We start from the raw sequence: 19422 nt of genomic DNA, 5'->3' as shown, positions 1-19422 counted from the left end.
CACAGTGTGAAATCCAGTGCTCTGATGAATGCGTTCAAAGGTTAAGGACTTGCATTCTGCATTGGTAAAGGCCACAAGTTCCCTTTTGAAAAACGTTAAAACAATGCAATGGGATTTTATGCAATTACAGAGTTGGTTCATCCAAAAATTGTCATCATTCTATGCTTTTTTCCTTATAATAAGGCCCATATTATGGAAGTCAATGGGAGCCGAAAACATTTGGTTGCCAACATTATTCATAATGTCTTTAAAGGGGTCTTCGGATGCCTATTTTCCACAAGTTGATATGATTCTTTAGGGTCTTAATGAAAAGTCTATAACATGCTTTTGGTCAAAATTTCTCAGTGGTAGTGTAAATAACACCTTTTTTACCTTGCCAAAATCAGCTCTGCAAAAATCATCCTGTTCTGGTCTCTTTGTGGAGTGAAGAGCCTGTTTACTTTAGCTGCTAAACTTGCTAACTAGCACGTTATTAGAAAAGGTGATTGCAGAGATTCATAAAAAAAAACCTTATACTCACTTCTGCTGTAAGTGAAGCTGGATCATGAATGATTTAGCGAACATAGACACATTTATGTAGATCGGGAGGCGCATTCCCTTCACAAACAAACGTATCTGCATCTTCAGCAGCTCAGATGTCCAGAGTAAATGATGACCACTATGTTCATTATTGCATCCAGCAACACAACACCTCAGTCGCTCATTCGGGGATATTCTTGTCTAACTTACATCCCTGCTCCTGCATCGAAACAATGGAGGTCGGACTGTTACAGCTGATTTAGGCGGGTCTGAGGTAAGACGCTCATGTCAATCAACTATTGTGGGAGCGGCCTCTGTGGGTGTGTGACGTCTTATCAACAGGCATGTGTGAATGGCTCGATTAGAAAAAGGGAATATTATTTTTACAGATTATTTAGAAACCACTGCATGGATTTTTATCATTATAGGGTAGATTTGTACATACACTGCCAACACACATTAATGTTCAAACTACATGTAAAAGTGAACTTTTCATCCGATGACCCCTTTAAAAAAAGTAAATAATGGCTGAATTTTCATTTTTGGGTGGATCAACCTATCATTGACTTATTGAACCATTTTGTGTCCAAATGGACCAACATCCCAATGACATGCAAGTCCAACGGACTACATACAAAAATATGGGTCAATAAGTCAAATGGTGACTACCATGGACTGTTTTCCCACTTCCAAAAATTGCAGTGTAAATGTATGGTGTATATGGGGATCATTGCAAATATAATTTTTGCATTTAAATCTGCTCCAACAGCAATTCACTATTGCGTTTGAATTAATATGAAAAAAACAGAGATGGATTTAATTTATTGGAGAAATGAGTCTTTACAGTCTGTGATAAGAGTCCATCAGTCAAATGTCATTTTAAAAGATTCTACGTGCAACATATCAGTACATTTACTACTTGTTTGTGCTCAAATCAGCTCAAGTTAACAGCAGCTAACTAGTCATATTACAGGTCACCGTCCATTAAGGAAGACAGAAATCAACAGCTTTAACCTTTACAATTCACCATGAAGTTTTAATATAACGGACTACTTGTGATAAAATACATCCACTTGACCCTGACCTTGAAAATGGTTAAACATTTTAAACATTAAACCAGTTTTAAAATCACATAAAACGTCTCGCTGTAGAGAGCAGCTGCAATTGCACTGTAAACTAACTTCAGTAAACAATACATTCCTTTAGTAGGCCCTAAATAAAGAATCAAAATAGTGTCATTAAACATCATCTCAAGTTTGTTCACCTGACGTGAAAGTATGGGTTCATTGTGCAAACAAGGTGGGACATTCTGTCTATGTGGAAGTGACAGCAGCATTTAATAGATGATACTGAACACTGAAAATATCAGACCCTTGATTCCTCTTCGTGGACATGAGCCGCTCACATGGCGTCCTTGATAAGATCAGCCAGTCTCCTAAAAGCCTGTGGATGAAGAGGAAAGAGCCATAAATGAGAAATGATATACTATTAGTAGGCATAATATAAAACAAGTGTCTGATTTGAAATGCTGTATACACAGTTGAGGTCAAAAGTTTACACCCCCCTTTCAGAGTCTGCAAATCGTTAATTATTTTACCAAATGAAGAGGGATCATACAAAATTCATGTTATTATTTATTTAATACTGACCTGAATAAGATATGTCACATGAAAGATGATTACATGTAGCCCACAAGAGAAAATAATAGTTGAATTTATAAAAATGACCCTGTTCAAAAGTTTACATACACTTGATTCTTAAAGGGGTCCTATTATGCTCTTTTACAAAGTCTTGATTTTGTTTTGGGGGTGTACTAGAACATGCTCTCATGCTTGGTGGTTCGAAAAACACATTATTTTTCACATACTTTACATTATTACAATACATTTCTCCCAGCCTGGCACGAACGGCTCGATTAGTTCCGGGTTTAATGAAAAACGAAATGTGTTGTGATTGGTTAGCTCTCCCACTGCGTTGCGATTGGCAAACAGCTTAGACGGTGTTTCGGTACTGCCACGCCCCCACGTAAGTTCCATGTACAACTGTTAGGGCAGGCTAGATCAAAGTAATTCAAAGTAATTCTTACCTCATCAATCTGCTGAGGTGTTGAGAGAGAAAAAGCAGCTCTAACATACGGACACGGATCTGAGCTGTTGATGTTAAACACTCCTCCAGGAACCAGAAGAACCTACAAACAAACACACAACAAACCTGATTCTAGATAATTATTCAAAGCCCTTTAATAAACACTTGCTCAACTCTCTGATTAGAACTGAGACTTCAGAAGAAACTAAAATCATGTTTACAGGTGTGATTCTGACTGTCAGTGCTCAAACAAACAAAGCAATGTTTTGAAGTCTTACTTCTTATTTATAAGGTGGAATAAGACAGTATTTTAACATAAAAAAAATGTTCAACTTCAAACACTTAAAAGATGCTAGTCACTGAATGTTCAACAGGACTGACTTCTGTCTCAAACAGAAACAGACTCAACTGAATGCGTGTGGGAGGCAAATCATGTGGTGTGTTTTGAGGATCAGGCACTTCAGTTCATTTACATAAACACACACGCACTTACTTACACACACACACACACACACACACACACACACACAATATTCAAACTTTGCTTTGGCAAAAGGCCCCAGCGAACCTGCTGCTTTGTTTAATAAAGCAACAACGACACATACAGATGGCTTACGACTTACAGGAAATCTTTGTAGATAAAGGGAAGTGGTTTCATACAGAAGTGAGTGTGCTTTTGTGTACATGTGAATTACACAGATATGTGTGAATGAGTGTGTGAACCTCTTTCTCTAGCGCCTTCTCCATTATCAGCTGCTGTGTGTCTTTGATGCCCTTGAGTTTAATCCACAGGAACATGCCGGCCATGGGAGGATGCCATTCAGCTACATCTACAAAACACACCAGAGAGAAATTAAAGGAATAGATCAGGCAAAAATGACAATTTGCTGAAAATGTACTCACTCTCAGGCCATCAAAGATATAGATGAGTTTGTTTCTTCATCAGATTCGGAGAAACGTAACATTGCATCACTTGCTCACTAATGGATCACCTGCAGTGAATGGGTGCCGTCAGAATGAGAGTCCAAACAGTCCAAATCTTGAGAAGCCAAATGCTGCATCATTAAAACAAAGATTCACATATAATGTACTCACCCCCTTGTCATCCAAGATGTTCAAGTCTTTCTTTCTTGAGTTGTAAAGAAATTATGTTTTTTGAGGAAAACATTTCAGGATTTTTCTCCATATAATGGACTGATATGGTGCCCCGAGTTTGAACTTCCAAAATACAGTTTAAATGCGGCTTCAAACGATCCCAAATGCGGTTGTAACGCATCAGTAACGATCAGTTATTTTAATAAAAAAAATACAATTTATATACTTTTTAATGTCAAACGCTCATCTTGTCTTACTCTGCCTGGACTGTTTTTGTTCCGGTTCATGACAGTTAGGGTATGTCGAAAAACTCCCATCTCATGTTCTCCCTCAACTTCAAAATCGTCCTATATCGCTGTTTTACCTTTTTTGTTAAGGGTGTTTGATCTTCTTCGGATGTTCACTTTGCAAAGACTGGGTCGGTACTTCTGCAGCGATGTAAGATGATTTTAAAATTATTTTTGAAGTTGAAGGAGAAAATACGATTGGAGTTTTTTGACATACCCTAACTGTCTTGAGCCAGAATACACAGAGTTCAGGGAGAGCAAGACAAGATGAGCATTTGAGATTGAAAAGCATTTAAATTGTATTTTTTTTAATGAAAATAACCGATCGTTTCGCTAGATAAGACACTGCTTCCCTGGCTGGGATCATGTACAACCGCATCTGGGGCACCACATCAGTCCATTATATGGAGAAAAATTAAAAAAAAAAAATTTCTTTACAACTTAAGAAAAAAAAGACTTGAACATCTTGGATGACAAGGGGAGTACATTATATGTGAATCTTTGTTTTGAAAGTGGACTTCTCCTTTAAGAGTTTTTTTTTTTTTTTTTTACTTCAAACTGTTGCTTTCAGTTCAATCTATTATAACACTTCATTCAGGGAAAAAGTTGCCTTCTCTGAATCGGGAGAGAAATATGCACAGTTATAACCACCAATTACAAGCCAAAACAGTCCAAAACAAATATGTTTGTGGATTTTGCTGTGAGAGAGACAACTGGAGGTGGACTTTTTCCACTGGAGGAAGCTTTGTTATGGATTATGGACTTTCATTTTAGCCTTAAAAAGTCGTAATGATGGATTTGTTTCTTACAAGTATGCATCTTTTGGCTTCTCAAGATGTTATTTGATGGACTGGAGTGGTGTGGATTACTTGTGGATTATTGTGATGTTTTTATCAGCTGTTTGGACTCTCATTCTGACGGCACCCATTCACTGCAGAGGATCCATTGTAGTGATGGGTCGTTCTTGAACGATTCGTTCATTTTGAACGAATCTTTAACGTGACTCAGGAAGAACGAATCGTCTCGGGGAGTGATTTGTTCACTCACACGTGCGCAACATCCTATTAGGTTCTGTACTGGAATTAGTTCACCTGTTTCAAGTCTTTGGGTTTTTCGAATCGTTCGCTCATCTTACGGGGCTGTCATGTGATGAACGAACGACTCAAACCCAAAAACGTCAGATAAGAGGTGAGGTGAGCTAATCTTAGACTAAAGACCCAGGTAAACAATGAATAAATCTTTTCTGTTTCTTATAGCATTATAGTTTTGTCTTGTTTGTAGTGTGATCAATGTTTGTGTAAGCAGTAGATGTGTTAGGGAAGTAACATGTAACATTTTAATTATATTTTGCTAAAATTAACGAAATGACCCGAAAAAAGATTCATTCATTTTGCTGAACGAGACTCAAAGGTCCGTGTCGGTAAAATGATCCGAACTTCCCATCACTAATCCATTAGTAAACAAGTGATGCAATGCTGCATTTCTCCAAAATCTATTCTGATGAAGAAACAAACTCATCTACATCTTGAATGACCTGAAGGAACATTTTCAGCATTTTTCTTTTTTGGGTGAACGATCCCTTTAAGGCGAGACACTACAGGTAAATAGGGTAAAAATTAACTAATAATTAATCGCCTTACCCAGTTGATTGATTACATTGATAATTGCAAACATTTTTTGTATTACAAGTTTTTTAAAATGTTAGGTTTAAATATGCAAATAAGGCATTGCTTAATTAAATATGTGCTAATTTGTCAGTTTTAGAATTCTTGTTTAATTTTTTTGACATATTAGAGTCAAATGTTTTCACAGAGGGTATCTCATTTTTGTCACTCCATAATTTAGAAAACAGACAGAACAGACAGAAAATAATATATTTTCACATTTTTGGGGGGATTTAAAATGTTGTATATAATCAAACAAATTATATATGAACAAATCCCTCTGTAAAATCCTTCAGGATATAGACAGGAATAAAAATGTCAAGTCTGGTTTGTGTAAGCGCTTCTAAAGCGGAGATTTATGGCTCAGTGTAGGAGAAAAAAAAAAAAACTAATTTTGAGAAAACGATTGAGGTGTTGTGTTGCTGGACGTAATAATGAACACAGTGGTCCGAACATTCGTGATCCACCTTCACTTACAGCAAAAGTGAGTATAAGGGTTTTTTTTATGAATCTTTGCGATTGCCTTTCCTAATAATGTGCTAGTTAGCAAGGTTAGCGGCTAAATGCGGCTAAAGTAAACAGGCTCATCTTTCCACAGAGAGAAGAGAGGGGCGGGGCAAGCAGAGCTCATTTGCATTTAAAGTAGCCACGACCAGAATGAGATTACTTTTGCAGAGCTTATTTTGGCAAGGTAAAAAGGGTGTTGTTTTACACTACCATTGAGAATTTTTAACCAAAGTATATTAGAGACTTTTCATTAAGACCCTAAAGAATCATATCAACTTGTGGAAAATGGGCATCCGATGACCCCTTTAAAAATATGGATTGTAATTGGAATCTATTGAAATCTAAGTGCTATAAAAGAAACACTTTACAGTATTTTTTGGATGTTTTCTTTCCACTAGTCTGAAAAAAACACTTTATGAAAAACCAAAAAGCCCAAAATCTCAAATCTGACAGGGGCATGTGCTTTTGCCTGCAGTGTCTCCCCTTAAATACTGTAATCTGGACACTCAGATTTAAGAGGAAATTTACTTATTCCAACAAAATCAAAAGCAACTGTGTTCTGCCTTGTGTTTTAGTTCAATACAACATAAGCTTAATAGACGGTGTCTACAGCACACAACCAATTACCACAGAAGATCATTTAGACTCAACTCGCAGTTTGCAATTTTAGCATCAAAAATGATATCAGGTGTTGCACTGGGATAAATGTTGAAAATACAGACTGCTTTTGAAAATGAAGCCCTAAGATTTAATCATTATACATGTTAATATAAAACTAGTGTGCAGTTGAAATGCAAGTCAAACCTTTTAGCCATTTGTCTGCTGAGGAGAGCATGGCGTTTCTCTGAGATCTGTAAAACTCAATCACCCTGAGGAACAAATAAATGTCAACCATACACACACATCTCAACTTAAACTAAACATGTTCACGTATTGAAAAAGAGACAAAGCTGCCCAAAGTTCCAACTGAAGTCTATAAAAAGCTTAAAATGTAGAAAAACATATCGTTATGACGAATAAATTAATTGCACTAAGCACAACCCTGTGTTTATATAATATGTAACAATGCAACAAATTTAGGAATTTAATTAAATTCTTAAAGTCGTGAGAATCATAAATCTCCAGCTCACCCGTCAATGTGCTTGAAAAAACCTTCTTGACCCCAGTTATGGAGCAGCTGAGAGACAATGAGCTGAAAACACAAAGACAGAGAAGAAAATAAAAATAATGTTATGTCATTATACAGCAGATACGCTAATGGGAAACTTGGTTATTTTATTTGGGCTTCAGTTTTTTTCAATTTTTCAAACACATTATTTAGTTAATAAAATAAATATTAGCAATTATTAAAAAATTAAATATTATCCAATATTACGTAATATTTATAAATCATTATTTAATGGCTTTTTGATCTTAATAAAAGAGTATTTAGCAAATCATTCCACCACAAAACAGGAATCAATATTAATGTTACATATTACTTAATGTATTAAATATATATTATTAATAAATTATTAGAATAAATATTATTTAATATTTATTAAACATTATTTAATGACTTAATAGAATAAGAATAGAAAACTATTTTATTTGACCTATTATTTAATATATGAAACAAATATGAATTCATATTAAAATAATAGTCCAATAAATATAACTTAAAATAGTTTAATATTTATTAAACATTATATTTAATTTTAATCTTGAAACAATTAATATAATATTTAATGTAATACAAAATAAAAATTTGTTTTTGTTAAAATACATATTATTTAATTTTATTATTATTAATATTTCTCAACCATTATTTAACAACTTAAAAACTATTTTGCAAATCATCCTACTACAGTAAATACTTTATTACTGCAGAAATAAATATTTATTATTATTTAATATTTATTAAACATTACTGGTAACACTTTACAATAACGTGTCATTTATTAACATTAGTTATGTATTAGTAATATATTAACTAACATGAATGAACAATAATTTTTATTACAGTATTTATTAATCTTTGTTAATGTTAGATAAAAAAAATACAGTCATTAATTGTAAGTTCATGTTAGTTCACAGTGCATTAACTAATGTTAACAAACACAACTTTTGATTTTAATAATGCATTAGTAAATGCTGAAATGAACATTAAGATTAATAAACGCTATAGAAGTATTGTTCATCCTCAGTTCATGTTAACTAATGTAGTTAACTAATGTGAACTAATGAAGCTTATTGTAAAGTGTTACGGCATTATTTAATGACTTGCTTATTATATTGTATTATTATATTATATTGCTTATTATTTAGCAACCCATCCCATGGCAGCAGAAACAGTATGGAGAGTCAGTGTCATCAGTGTTAAAGCACCTGTGAATCTCTCGTTTGTTTTTCTCACTGATCTCTTCTCCTGAGATTCATGCTGTGAGAATAATTAAAGTTCAAATTCATCTGCTCACCGCTGGGAGCTCAAACACACGTACAGCACAAACACTCATGAAATCCACTCCCACAATCTCACAGACACATTTGTGTGCTTTACTGTATGTGTTTAGCAGCATTAAAACCAGAACATAAGGCCTGTTATTTGCGGATTAAGGAAGAACGCTCTGCTGAAGTCAGGAGAGAACAGTGAATGTGAGCGATGAAGCATGAATGTTAGCGGGCGTCCGACCTGTGTGAAGGTGCTGGTGTGCATCGTAGAGGCCTGGACGTGCAGCACCACTCGATCCACCAGCGGCTTCGGGCCAGTGACGAAACCTATCCGTAACCTTATAGTAAAACACAAACACACACAAATGATTAAAAAAATAGCCCAGTTCGACAACAAACAAACAAAAGTATTTTACAATCTGAGAAATGACAAAATATCTTTAACGAGTGATTTCATTTCATGTTACAATATAAAACCTATTGAATTCTACTTAATTGTAGCTTTGCATGAATAACGAATGCAAATAATAAATTATTTATTCATATACATTGGTAATTCATTCTAATCAAACTAATTTATAATAGTGTATGTGTGTATTTTCAAAAAACAGCATTTAATATATATATATATATATATATTAAATGCTGTTTTTATATATATGTATATATACATATATATATTATATATTTATATATATGTAAATTATCCTCCTTCCTCCTCCTTAAAGAATTAAATGCTATTTATACATTTATATATAAGTTATATGTATATTACCTATATTAAAAATTAATTCATGGTACAACAAAAATATTTTGGAAAAATAAATAAATAAAAAAAATACAAACATAATATATATGTAATATAATATATATATAATAAAAATAAAATTTATATAGTAAAAAATATATATATATATATATAATTATATATAATAATTATATACAATTAAATAACTTAACCTATTTACATACATATCATTTTATATCATATCATATATAGTGTATGTATTAAATTATACATGTATAATTTATATGAACATTAATATAATTTAGTTATTAAATTTATTAATATAATTAATATTGTGTGTATACACACACACACACACAAATATATACATATACATACAAATATATACATACATATATATATATATATATATATGAATTAATTACATAGATAAATATAATACATAATAATATAATTAATTTACATATAATTAAAGAACTTATTTATATACATATTTGTATATTTATATCATATATATATATATAGATTTTGTATTAAATTACATACATTTATATAGTTAAAAATGGTAAGTTATGTAAATTACATGTATATTGATTATTTGTGGTACATTTTAAAATGTTAAAATTAGACATAAATAAATATTACATTTTAAATGAATATTCAATTAAATATTACATAATATAATTAATTTTCACATAATTAAATAACTTATATACATATATTTTTAATAACAGATAATTATATTTGAATAATTCAAGGTACAATATAAAATGTATTAAATATTATTTATATAAATTAATAATATTCATATAATTAAGATACAAATATATTATATTTTAATACATTGTCATTAAATTATAATATAAATTATTATTACGTAATAAACTTAGGTAATAAATATATAGCTAATGTAAATATTTGTAGCTAATTATTTATGCTACATTTAAATTTATATATATATATCATGTACTGTACACAATTAAATGGTGCTCCAAATGCCATTCCCGCAAAAAAGCATGGTAATAACAGAAGTGGAAAGATGTAAAGTGAAAGGATTTCCAGTATATCTCAGCACTTCCCCTTACACAAGACTTTCTCACTCCCTGAGGAAAACACACAGGCTTTTCTTCCTCGAGTGTGAGAGCTGCGTCTCATGACAAAACGCTACTGTCCCCTGACAAACACCCACCCTGATGACAGGATCTTAGAGAAGGAATCCGTTCGGAGGACGCGTCCGTCTACGTCTAGGGACAGAAATGTTGGCGCCCACGGCTGGATGACAGCAGAGCAACAGAATGAGAACAGACTGACTTTACTCCGGTTATTATTAAGTGTTATCTTATCACAGCAGCAATACAGAGGCTATCAGAGAGGTCACAATATGACTACTGATACACACTAATCAATCACACAAAACAAACAGATGCTGTGAACAGAGCCATAAATCAGATGAACTTACTTTTTGAAATTGCAGGAAATAATACGGGTCGTCTTCAATGATAAGCATATCATACTTCCTGGCGAGCTGCAAATTAAAAACGCATTAGTAAGCATGTGACATATGTGACATTGCCCGTCTGCCATTGGTCGGGAAAAACAAACGGCTCCGCCCCCAAACTCACCCCATTGGCTTATAACAAACAGCACTATTTACACCTAAACTACAAACATTTACTTTTCTTTTTTACAATGAAAACGTTTTAACATTTAAAAATAATAGAACAGAATAGGAAAATAGAACTAATTAGTGTTTATAATAATAACGTTTATTATTATGGTTTTTGATTTAGTTTAGTATTATTTATATATTTATATTATCATATTTATTTTTATATTTTCAGTTTTTATTTTAGTTAAATTAATGAGCTTTTAGATTAATATTTTCAGTTTTTGTTTTAGTTTAGTATTATTTATATACTTACATATATTAATATTTTGAATTCACTTTTATTTTTAGTTTTAGTTTTCATTTTAGTGTAGTATTATTTATATACTAATATAGTGTATGCATAAAAATTATGAATTGGCTTTTCTATATATATTTTTAGTTTTTGGTTTAGTATTTTTATATACTATTATAGTATATATTTATAGTTTTCATTTTTCATTTTTTTGATTTTTAATATTTTAAATGTTTGTTTCAGTTTAGTATTATTTATATACCTGCATATCATATTTATACAATATTTTAAATACACTTTTCTTTTTATATTTTCATGTCAGTTTAGTATTATAGTAATAGTAAAGTGTGTGCATAAATATTATAAATTAGCTTTTAGATTAATATTTTCAGTTTTTGTTTTAGTTTAGTATTATTTATATACTAGTATATGTATACACAATATTATGGTTAATATTAATAATAATAAATATTACGTTTAGCATTATTTACATATTATTATAGTATATTCATAGTTTTCATTTTTCTGTGTTAATATTTAATTTAGTATTATTAATAATTTAGTATTATTTATAGGCTATACTTGCATATTATATTTATACAATATTTATTTTACATTTTACTTCCCTTTAATTTTTTATTTTCAGTTTTCATTTATGTTTATAATTATTTGTATACTAGCAAAGTGTATGCATAAATATTATTAATTACGTTTTTTAATTAATATTTTCAGTTTTTTTTACGTTTAGTATTATTTCTATACTAGCATAGTGTATAAAAATATTCTGAATTAGCTTTTCTATTAATATTTCAGTTTTTGTTTTAGGTTAAGTTTTTTTTATATACTAGTATAGCATATATTTATATTCTGAATTAACTTTTGTATTCATATTTTTAGTTTTTATTTTGGTATTATTTATACACCAAGCATATAATCATATTTTGAAATATGATATGGTTTTTTATCATCTTTTATTTCTGTTTTAGTTATTTTAGTACATCAAGTTAAACTAAATAAAAGTGAGAAATAAAAGCTGAAGCAAGCTGAAATAAACTATTTTAAAGTATATATACAATTTTATTTCAGTTATTTTGCTTATTTCAAGTAACAAAAATGTTTATTTGCTTTTTGACAATTAAATTTTTTTATTATTTATATGATATTATAGTATTTATTAATATTGTCAGTTGTCTTTTATTTTCATTTTTTTCAAATTTTTTTTTTATTTCAGTTTTAAATTTAGTCATTTCAGTACATCTACAGTATTTACATTTATGCATTTGGAGATGTTTTTTTTTAGTATTATTTATGCACTAGTATAGAATACATTAATATTTCAAATTAAGATTCATTTTAAGATTTTCAGTTTTTATTTCAGTGTAAGTAATATGTTATGTGCTTTTGTAATCTTAATTAATTTTGGGGATTTTTTCTACATTTTCTTTAGTTTAGCTGTAGTAATTTTGGTATGTCAACTTCAATGTATTATTTTATTAATTGCCAAGGCAACATTTCCTATTTTCAATTACATTTTTAAAATGATTATTTATTTTTGTAATTTATTTCAGCTTTATATTTATAACATAATAAAAACAAAACACATCTGAATGTCCTTGTAAGGTTTTACATGGAGCATTTAGGCCACGCTAAAGCCATATGCAAGCACACAAATGCAGAATTGAATGCTGTACATCATATATGTGCACTGAGGAATAAACTCTGCTTACCTCATAGACTTCTTGTTTCCTCTCATAGGTCATGGACGCTCCGGTGGGATTGCCTCCGTTCGGGATGGTGTACAGGACTCTCGGGACGGTGCTTCCTGCTTTCTGTGCATCTGCCGGATCCCACCGCGCCAGAACCTTCCTCAGGTCTGCAGGGATCATGCCGTGCTGGTCGCTCGGCACATTAATGATGTTACAGCCCAGCGGCTGCAGCTGTTGATGAAATAGTTGGTAATGTTTACGTTAAATGGGTGGAGAGAAAGAGAGAGAGAGAGAGATCACAGGTAAAACATGGTGATGATGGAAAAAGTGCTTCATACGGCTGCCAGCGTTCCTGAGTACGTGGGAGCGTCGAGAAGGACGTTGTCTCCAGAACTGACCAGCATCTCAAATATCTGATGAACAGAGGAAAGAGGAAAATTAAGATTTGATTTTGTTTGAAATGAGGGCACAAAATTCTATATGCATAATACTAATAATATCATGCATAATTCTCACTTTACAAACATCAGGAACAGAGCAATATATTAGATGCAGTATTATTTTGGTAACACTTTACAGTTAGGTGTCATTTGTTAACATACATCATCCTTTACATACATCATTTGTTAACTAACATAATGTTAGTATCAACTAACATTAACAAACAACAAACAATACGTGTATTAAACCACTTATTCATTTTTGTTAACGTCAGTAAATAAAAATAGTCGTTCTTTGTTTGTTAATGTTCACAGTGCATTAACTAATGTAAACAAACACAACTTGTGATTTTAATAATGCATTAAAAAATGCTGAAATTAACATTAACTAAGATCATAATAAAGGCTGTAGAAGTATTGTTCATTATTAGTTCATGTTAACTAATGTAGTTAACTAATGTTAGCAAATGAACCTTATTGTAAAGTCTTACCATTACTTTAGTATCAATGAGATGCTATTATAGTTATTATTATTTTGAATTAGTTTATATTTTATCTAAATTTTTATTTTTTTAAATTTCTCATTATTTTTTTTTTTTTTTTTTTAAATATGATAATATGGTTTTTATTATGCTCTATTTCTGTTTTAGTTATTTTAGTATATTAAGTTAAACTAAATAAAAGTGAGAAATAAAAGCTAAAGCAAGCTGAATAAAATATTATATATTAAAATTAAAATATAATAAGAATATATACAATTTTATTTCAGTTAATGCTTATTTTTAAGTAACAAAATGTTTATTTTCTGTTTTACAGTTTTAGTTTTAGATTTATTTTAAATTTACATCCATGTCATTTTATTAACATAATTAAAATTGATTAAATCAAATTAAAACTGAAATTAAAATAAAAAAAAATGTGAAAATAAAAGCTAACTCAATATATATAGCTTTAGTTAGCTTTTAATTTTAATTTCAGTTTTAATTTTAGCAATTTCAGTACATTTACAGTTTTTTTAGCCCATTAAAGGATTCTTGTTTGATCTCTTCAAGAATTGTTTACAAATTATCATATAACTGCCCATTTTTATTCCTTTAGAAAACAAAATCAAAATGTATGTTTTATTTCAGTATTATTTATATACTATTATAGTATTTATTCATATTATAAATTATAGCGTTTATTTTAAATTATAGTATTTTTTTAATATATATTTTGCTTTATTTGTATACTTTCAGTTTTTGTTTTAATTTTAGTTCATTTTATCTTTATTAAAGTTTTCTTCTATATATATAGCTTTACTTTATTTAATCTCAGTTTTAGTAATTTCTGTACATCTACAGTTTTTATAATGGTTTTAATTTTCATTTATGCATTTGGAGCATAAATGAAAAAATATGCATTTTTTTTGTAGCCCATTAAAGGATCCTTTAGTTCGATCTCTTTAGGATTTGTTTACAAATGATCAAATAACTCTCATTTTTATTCCTTTAGAAAATAAAATTTAAAATGTATACATTTTATTTCAGTATTATTTATATACTATTATAGTATTTATTCATATTTTGAATTACAAGTATTTATTTTAAATTATAGTATTTTTTAATATTTTGTTTTATTTGAATACTTTCAGTTTTTTATTTGTGTTCATTTGAATTTTATTAAAAAAAATTCTATATCGCTTTATTTAATTTCAGTTTTAGTTTCAGTCATTTTCATATGCCAAGTTCAACTTATTTTAATTCTCATTTTAATTTCAAGTAGCAAAAATGTTTTTATTGTTTTAGTTTTATTTTATGTTTATGCATCTGACAGATGCAATGGACTCAAAGTACACATTCTATCAGTTCTTGCTTTCCCTCAGTTAGCTACAATAGCCCTAACCAGGGATGCATATATAATATGCCCGGGACCATATTATTATTAGGCATAAGCAGCTCTTTAAAATCTGTCCGATTAGGCCCAGACTGAAAGCAGCTGATGTCATGTGTGCTGTTAACGGTGTGGATGTACTTTGCAGAGCCCCTCCTGACTGCCGGTGGTGACACACATCTCCATCTGTCCTCTCTCTGGACTGTAGCCGGCGGTGGGAGGATTGTGGAGGTTTTTCTGAAAATCCTTCATCCAGGAGATCAGCTCAGGAATACTGCGAGCACACGCACACACAATACAAAGATTTTTCAACGTTAAATAAAAGGGATTTTCAGCGATAATAGCTTCATTTATTATAAAGAGATGTCGCCGATTCACCGATTCGATTCGAGTATTTGATTTTTAAAAATCGTAGATGTTATTTTGCCCACGTCGACTACCCGGCAAAATACCGGAAGTGGACTGTTTTCCAAGGCTGTGATATATAATAAACCCATTTAAAAATCATAATTAAGCATAATTGTGAATTCACAAGCGCTACAATTCAATTAACCCTCTGGCTGTGTTCAGATTCCTGTCACACTTGTGGTGTTCCCAGTCAAAAATGACCGGACTCCTAACAATTACTTATAAATCTGTCATTATGCTATATTATCACCAAATATTGGATTCAATCTTTTTGTCAGCTTGTTTTCTTTCATTTAGGACTGGTTTTGTGTTTCCATTTGCATCCGATTAATCGTAGGCCTCATTTATCCGAGAGTAGGCACCTCATTTTTTGAGTGAAAAAATAATTTTTTATGAATAATTTTCACAATATGAGATAAAAAATTATGAAAATTTCTCACACTAGTGTGCTTTAATGTTTAATCAGGAAGTTTGCTGTTAAATGCTTTTATTTTGTACGAAATTGCAAAAAGCCACACTTGTGGTGTTCCCGGTCAAAAATGACCGGACTCCAAACAATTGCTTATAAATCTGTAAATATGCTATATTATCACCAAATATTGGATTCAATCTTTTCATCAACTTGATTGCTTTCATTTAGGACTGGTTTCGTGTTTCTATTTGCATCCGATTAATCGTAGGCCTCATTTTTCTGAGAGAAGGTACCTCATTTTTTGAGTGAAAAAAATATTTTTTATGAATAATTTTCACAATATGAAATAAAAAATTATAAAAATTTGCATGGTTTCTCACACTAATGTGCTTTAATGTTTAATCAGGAAGTTTGCTTTTAAATGCTTTTATTTTGTACAAAATTGCAAAAAGTCACACTTGTGGTGTTCCCGGTCAAAAATGACCAGACTCCAAACAATTGCTTATAAATCTGTCATTATGCTTTATTATCACCAAATATTGGATTCAATCTTTTTGTCAACTTGTTTTCTTTCATTTAGGACTGGTTTTGTGTTTCCATTTGCATCTGATTAATCGTAGGCCTCATTTTTCTGAGAGAAGGTACCTCATTTTTTGAGTGAAAAAAATAATTTATGAATAATTTTCATAATATGAAATAAAAAATTATGAAATTTGCACTGTTTCTCACACTAGTGTGCTTTAATGTTTAATCAGGAAGTTTGCTTTTAAATGCTTTTATTTTGTTCAAAATTGCAAAAAGTCACACAGACTCCAAACAGCTGGTTATAAATCTGTCATTGTGCTATATTATCACCAAATATTGGATTCAATCTTTTTGTCAACTTGTTTTCTTTCATTTAGGACTGGTTTTGTGTTTCCATTTGGATCTGATTAATCAAATTTTTATTTCATTTTTATTAGGTTTCACTACATTTTTACTCTTTTAGTTTAGTTGTAATTTATACTTTTTTATGGTACACTACTGAATGGCAAAGTTGCAAGCTTTAAAAAAAATGTTCTTAAGTAAAACTGTTGATTTTTTGTGTGAATTTTGTGGGAAAAATCATTTAGATTAATCAATTAATCAATAAATTAGTCAACAGATTAATCCATATAAAAAGAGTTGTTAGTGGCAGCCCTACACCAAAACCACAGTGTATATTGTTTGATACCCGGATGAGCCGGAGTACTGCAGCGCTCTCTTCATCAGCGTCTCGTCCAGCACCACCGCATCTCCTCCCTTCACTTTAATGCTGGCCGACTGGAACGGGAAGGTGTTGGGATTGGGAGCTCCACCGGCCAGAGAGATCAGAGACGGAGGAGATCGCTGCTGAAGCTCCGCTGAATCAGAACAACACCACAAATCAGGCCAAGTCGTGGGTTATAAACAGTGATATAATAATATCAATCAGACTCACTCAGTATGCGAATAGGTGAAGGTTTTCTAGCCGCGCTCACAGCTGTCAGAAAGCGAGCGTAATTCATCCTTCTGATGGGGCAATTTGCAAATAAGACATTAGGATAGGTGATTTCTAATTTCTGTGCATCTGCATTATAGGCTTGGTTATAAACTTTCAGAGAAAGAATGACAATGGAGTTTATCCACCTTTTTCTTCAATGTGGAAAAAAGCCTATGGGTGAGACTTCCAGTTCATTAGCCGCTATAGTGAAATAATAAGAAGAATAATGAAGAGCAGTAAACGGTAAAACTGTTTGCACTACAAACCAGCGTGGTAATACATTAAATGCATTAAAATAATATGGTAAGACACGCCAATTTACAATATCAAGCAGCAAAACAATCCGTTTTGTACAGGCAAAAATATCTAGACGCGGATGAAGTTAGACCCATAAAATTTACAAACTCTTACAGGAAGAAAAAGGTGGATAATTTCATAATTTGGAAGTAACATTAATGGGATTTTAATGGTATTATTCAGATTTACTAGATATAATAATATAATTAATCGCTTAGAAGTCGGTTCCAAATTATGATATGCATTTTTAAAAAGAAAAGGAAAAAAGAAAGTTAATGCTGCACATTCATAAATAAATTATTACATAGTTTGGTAATGAAATTCCAGAGATGAATGGTTATTTAAAAATAAATAAAATAAAACAAATTAAAAATAAATAAATAAAATACACCCCTCCCCCAAAATATTCATAAATAGACAAAACAACAGTTAGTAAATACATAAATAAACACACACATAAGTAAGTTCCAGAGGACGAACGCCAGTAATAATTCATATTAAATTCTGTGAGATCTTTTAACAATATTATCCAGATTTACTGGATTGAATAGTATGATTATTGAACAAACTAGTGCAATTCAATCATAAATAAATGTATAATAAATAAAGGATCTTTGATAGGGAAAAAAAAGACAAAAATGGGAATGTTGCACATATAAATACACAAAGCAAAGTGATTAATTGTGCAACAGAAAGCATGCACAGAACATAAATTTGCTTTTCGTGCAATCTTAAATACTAAGCCCTTTACTGACGACTTCTAAACATGAGCTTTAGACAATAAAAGATTATTGTTTGACTTCATTTTTATAAATATGTTGTCTTTTAGACAACAAAAATGAATTTAAAATATTGCACATATGCACATATAAACCAATCAAATAAAAGTAATTAGTTGTGCGACAGAAAGCATGAGCCAAGTTTTTGATTATGCAAGTTGAGCTCAGTTAAAAATAAAAAAAAAATCGTGTCCAACAGGTTTTTAAATTAATTACCTGGTTACGATCTCGTTTGTTAAACGACTTAACATTAATTTTAAGAGTGAATCACATGTACATATAAAACATGATTTACTGCCATGCTCCTCAGGCACGATTGTTGTCTCGCCTGCAGTTCAACTCAGCCAAACGTCAACACAAATCAAACGCACATGACGTTTGTGTAACATACTCAAATCAAAACAGTCAGCATCCATATACATCAATAGATAATATGAATCATCAAAAGAACGTCAAAATTTGCGAAACACGGGCACATTTTCACAGCCTAACCTCTAAAGAAACCACTGACCCGTAACTTCCTGTACCACTGACCGTCTCTCGCAATGCTTTCTGGATCGTGTAGTCCTCTTTGAGACACTAGCAAACAGTTGTTCTTGTCCATTCTTTCTAGAATTTTATATTCGCCAAACGTGTATTCGTTTGCGTTTGTTAATTACAGATGCATGCTAGAGATTAAAAAGAAAACCAGACCTGTTTGGTCACCCGCTTGTTCAATTAATCACAAACGAAGGTGGTTGGCCCAGCCTGAGCGGCGTTGAGAAAAGTAAC

General features: G+C 31.0%; 1 protein-coding gene across 5 annotated transcripts; it reads right to left on the bottom strand.

Moving 5' to 3' along the window:
- Positions 1 to 1309: 1309 nt before the first annotated feature.
- On the bottom strand, positions 1310 to 19241 carry aadat (aminoadipate aminotransferase). 5 transcript variants are annotated; one of them, XM_051115779.1, is made up of 15 exons: positions 19144 to 19158; positions 17722 to 17776; positions 17534 to 17604; positions 17288 to 17456; positions 15396 to 15528; positions 13281 to 13355; positions 12964 to 13173; positions 10795 to 10860; positions 10525 to 10607; positions 8829 to 8925; positions 7288 to 7349; positions 6962 to 7026; positions 3328 to 3434; positions 2606 to 2707; positions 1310 to 1962 (listed from the first exon to the last, which is right to left on the bottom strand). In XM_051115779.1, exons 3-15 carry the CDS (start codon positions 17598 to 17600, stop codon positions 1921 to 1923), a joined length of 1278 nt encoding a protein of 425 aa, XP_050971736.1. In that variant the 5' UTR covers positions 17601 to 17604; positions 17722 to 17776; positions 19144 to 19158; the 3' UTR covers positions 1310 to 1920. The 5 variants fall into 5 exon arrangements, with proteins under 5 accessions (XP_050971736.1, XP_050971735.1, XP_050971733.1 ...); XM_051115778.1 differs by lacking the exon at positions 19144 to 19158 and adding an exon at positions 18868 to 19137; XM_051115776.1 differs by lacking the exons at positions 17722 to 17776; positions 19144 to 19158 and adding an exon at positions 19163 to 19241.
- Positions 19242 to 19422: the final 181 nt, after the last annotated feature.

The sequence above is a fragment of the Labeo rohita genome, chromosome 7 (genome assembly GCF_022985175.1).
Source record: "Labeo rohita strain BAU-BD-2019 chromosome 7, IGBB_LRoh.1.0, whole genome shotgun sequence".
Classification (NCBI taxonomy): domain Eukaryota; kingdom Metazoa; phylum Chordata; class Actinopteri; order Cypriniformes; family Cyprinidae; genus Labeo; species Labeo rohita.
The sequence above is the reverse complement of the archived record's forward strand: the minus strand, read 5'-3'. Positions and strand labels throughout refer to the sequence as shown.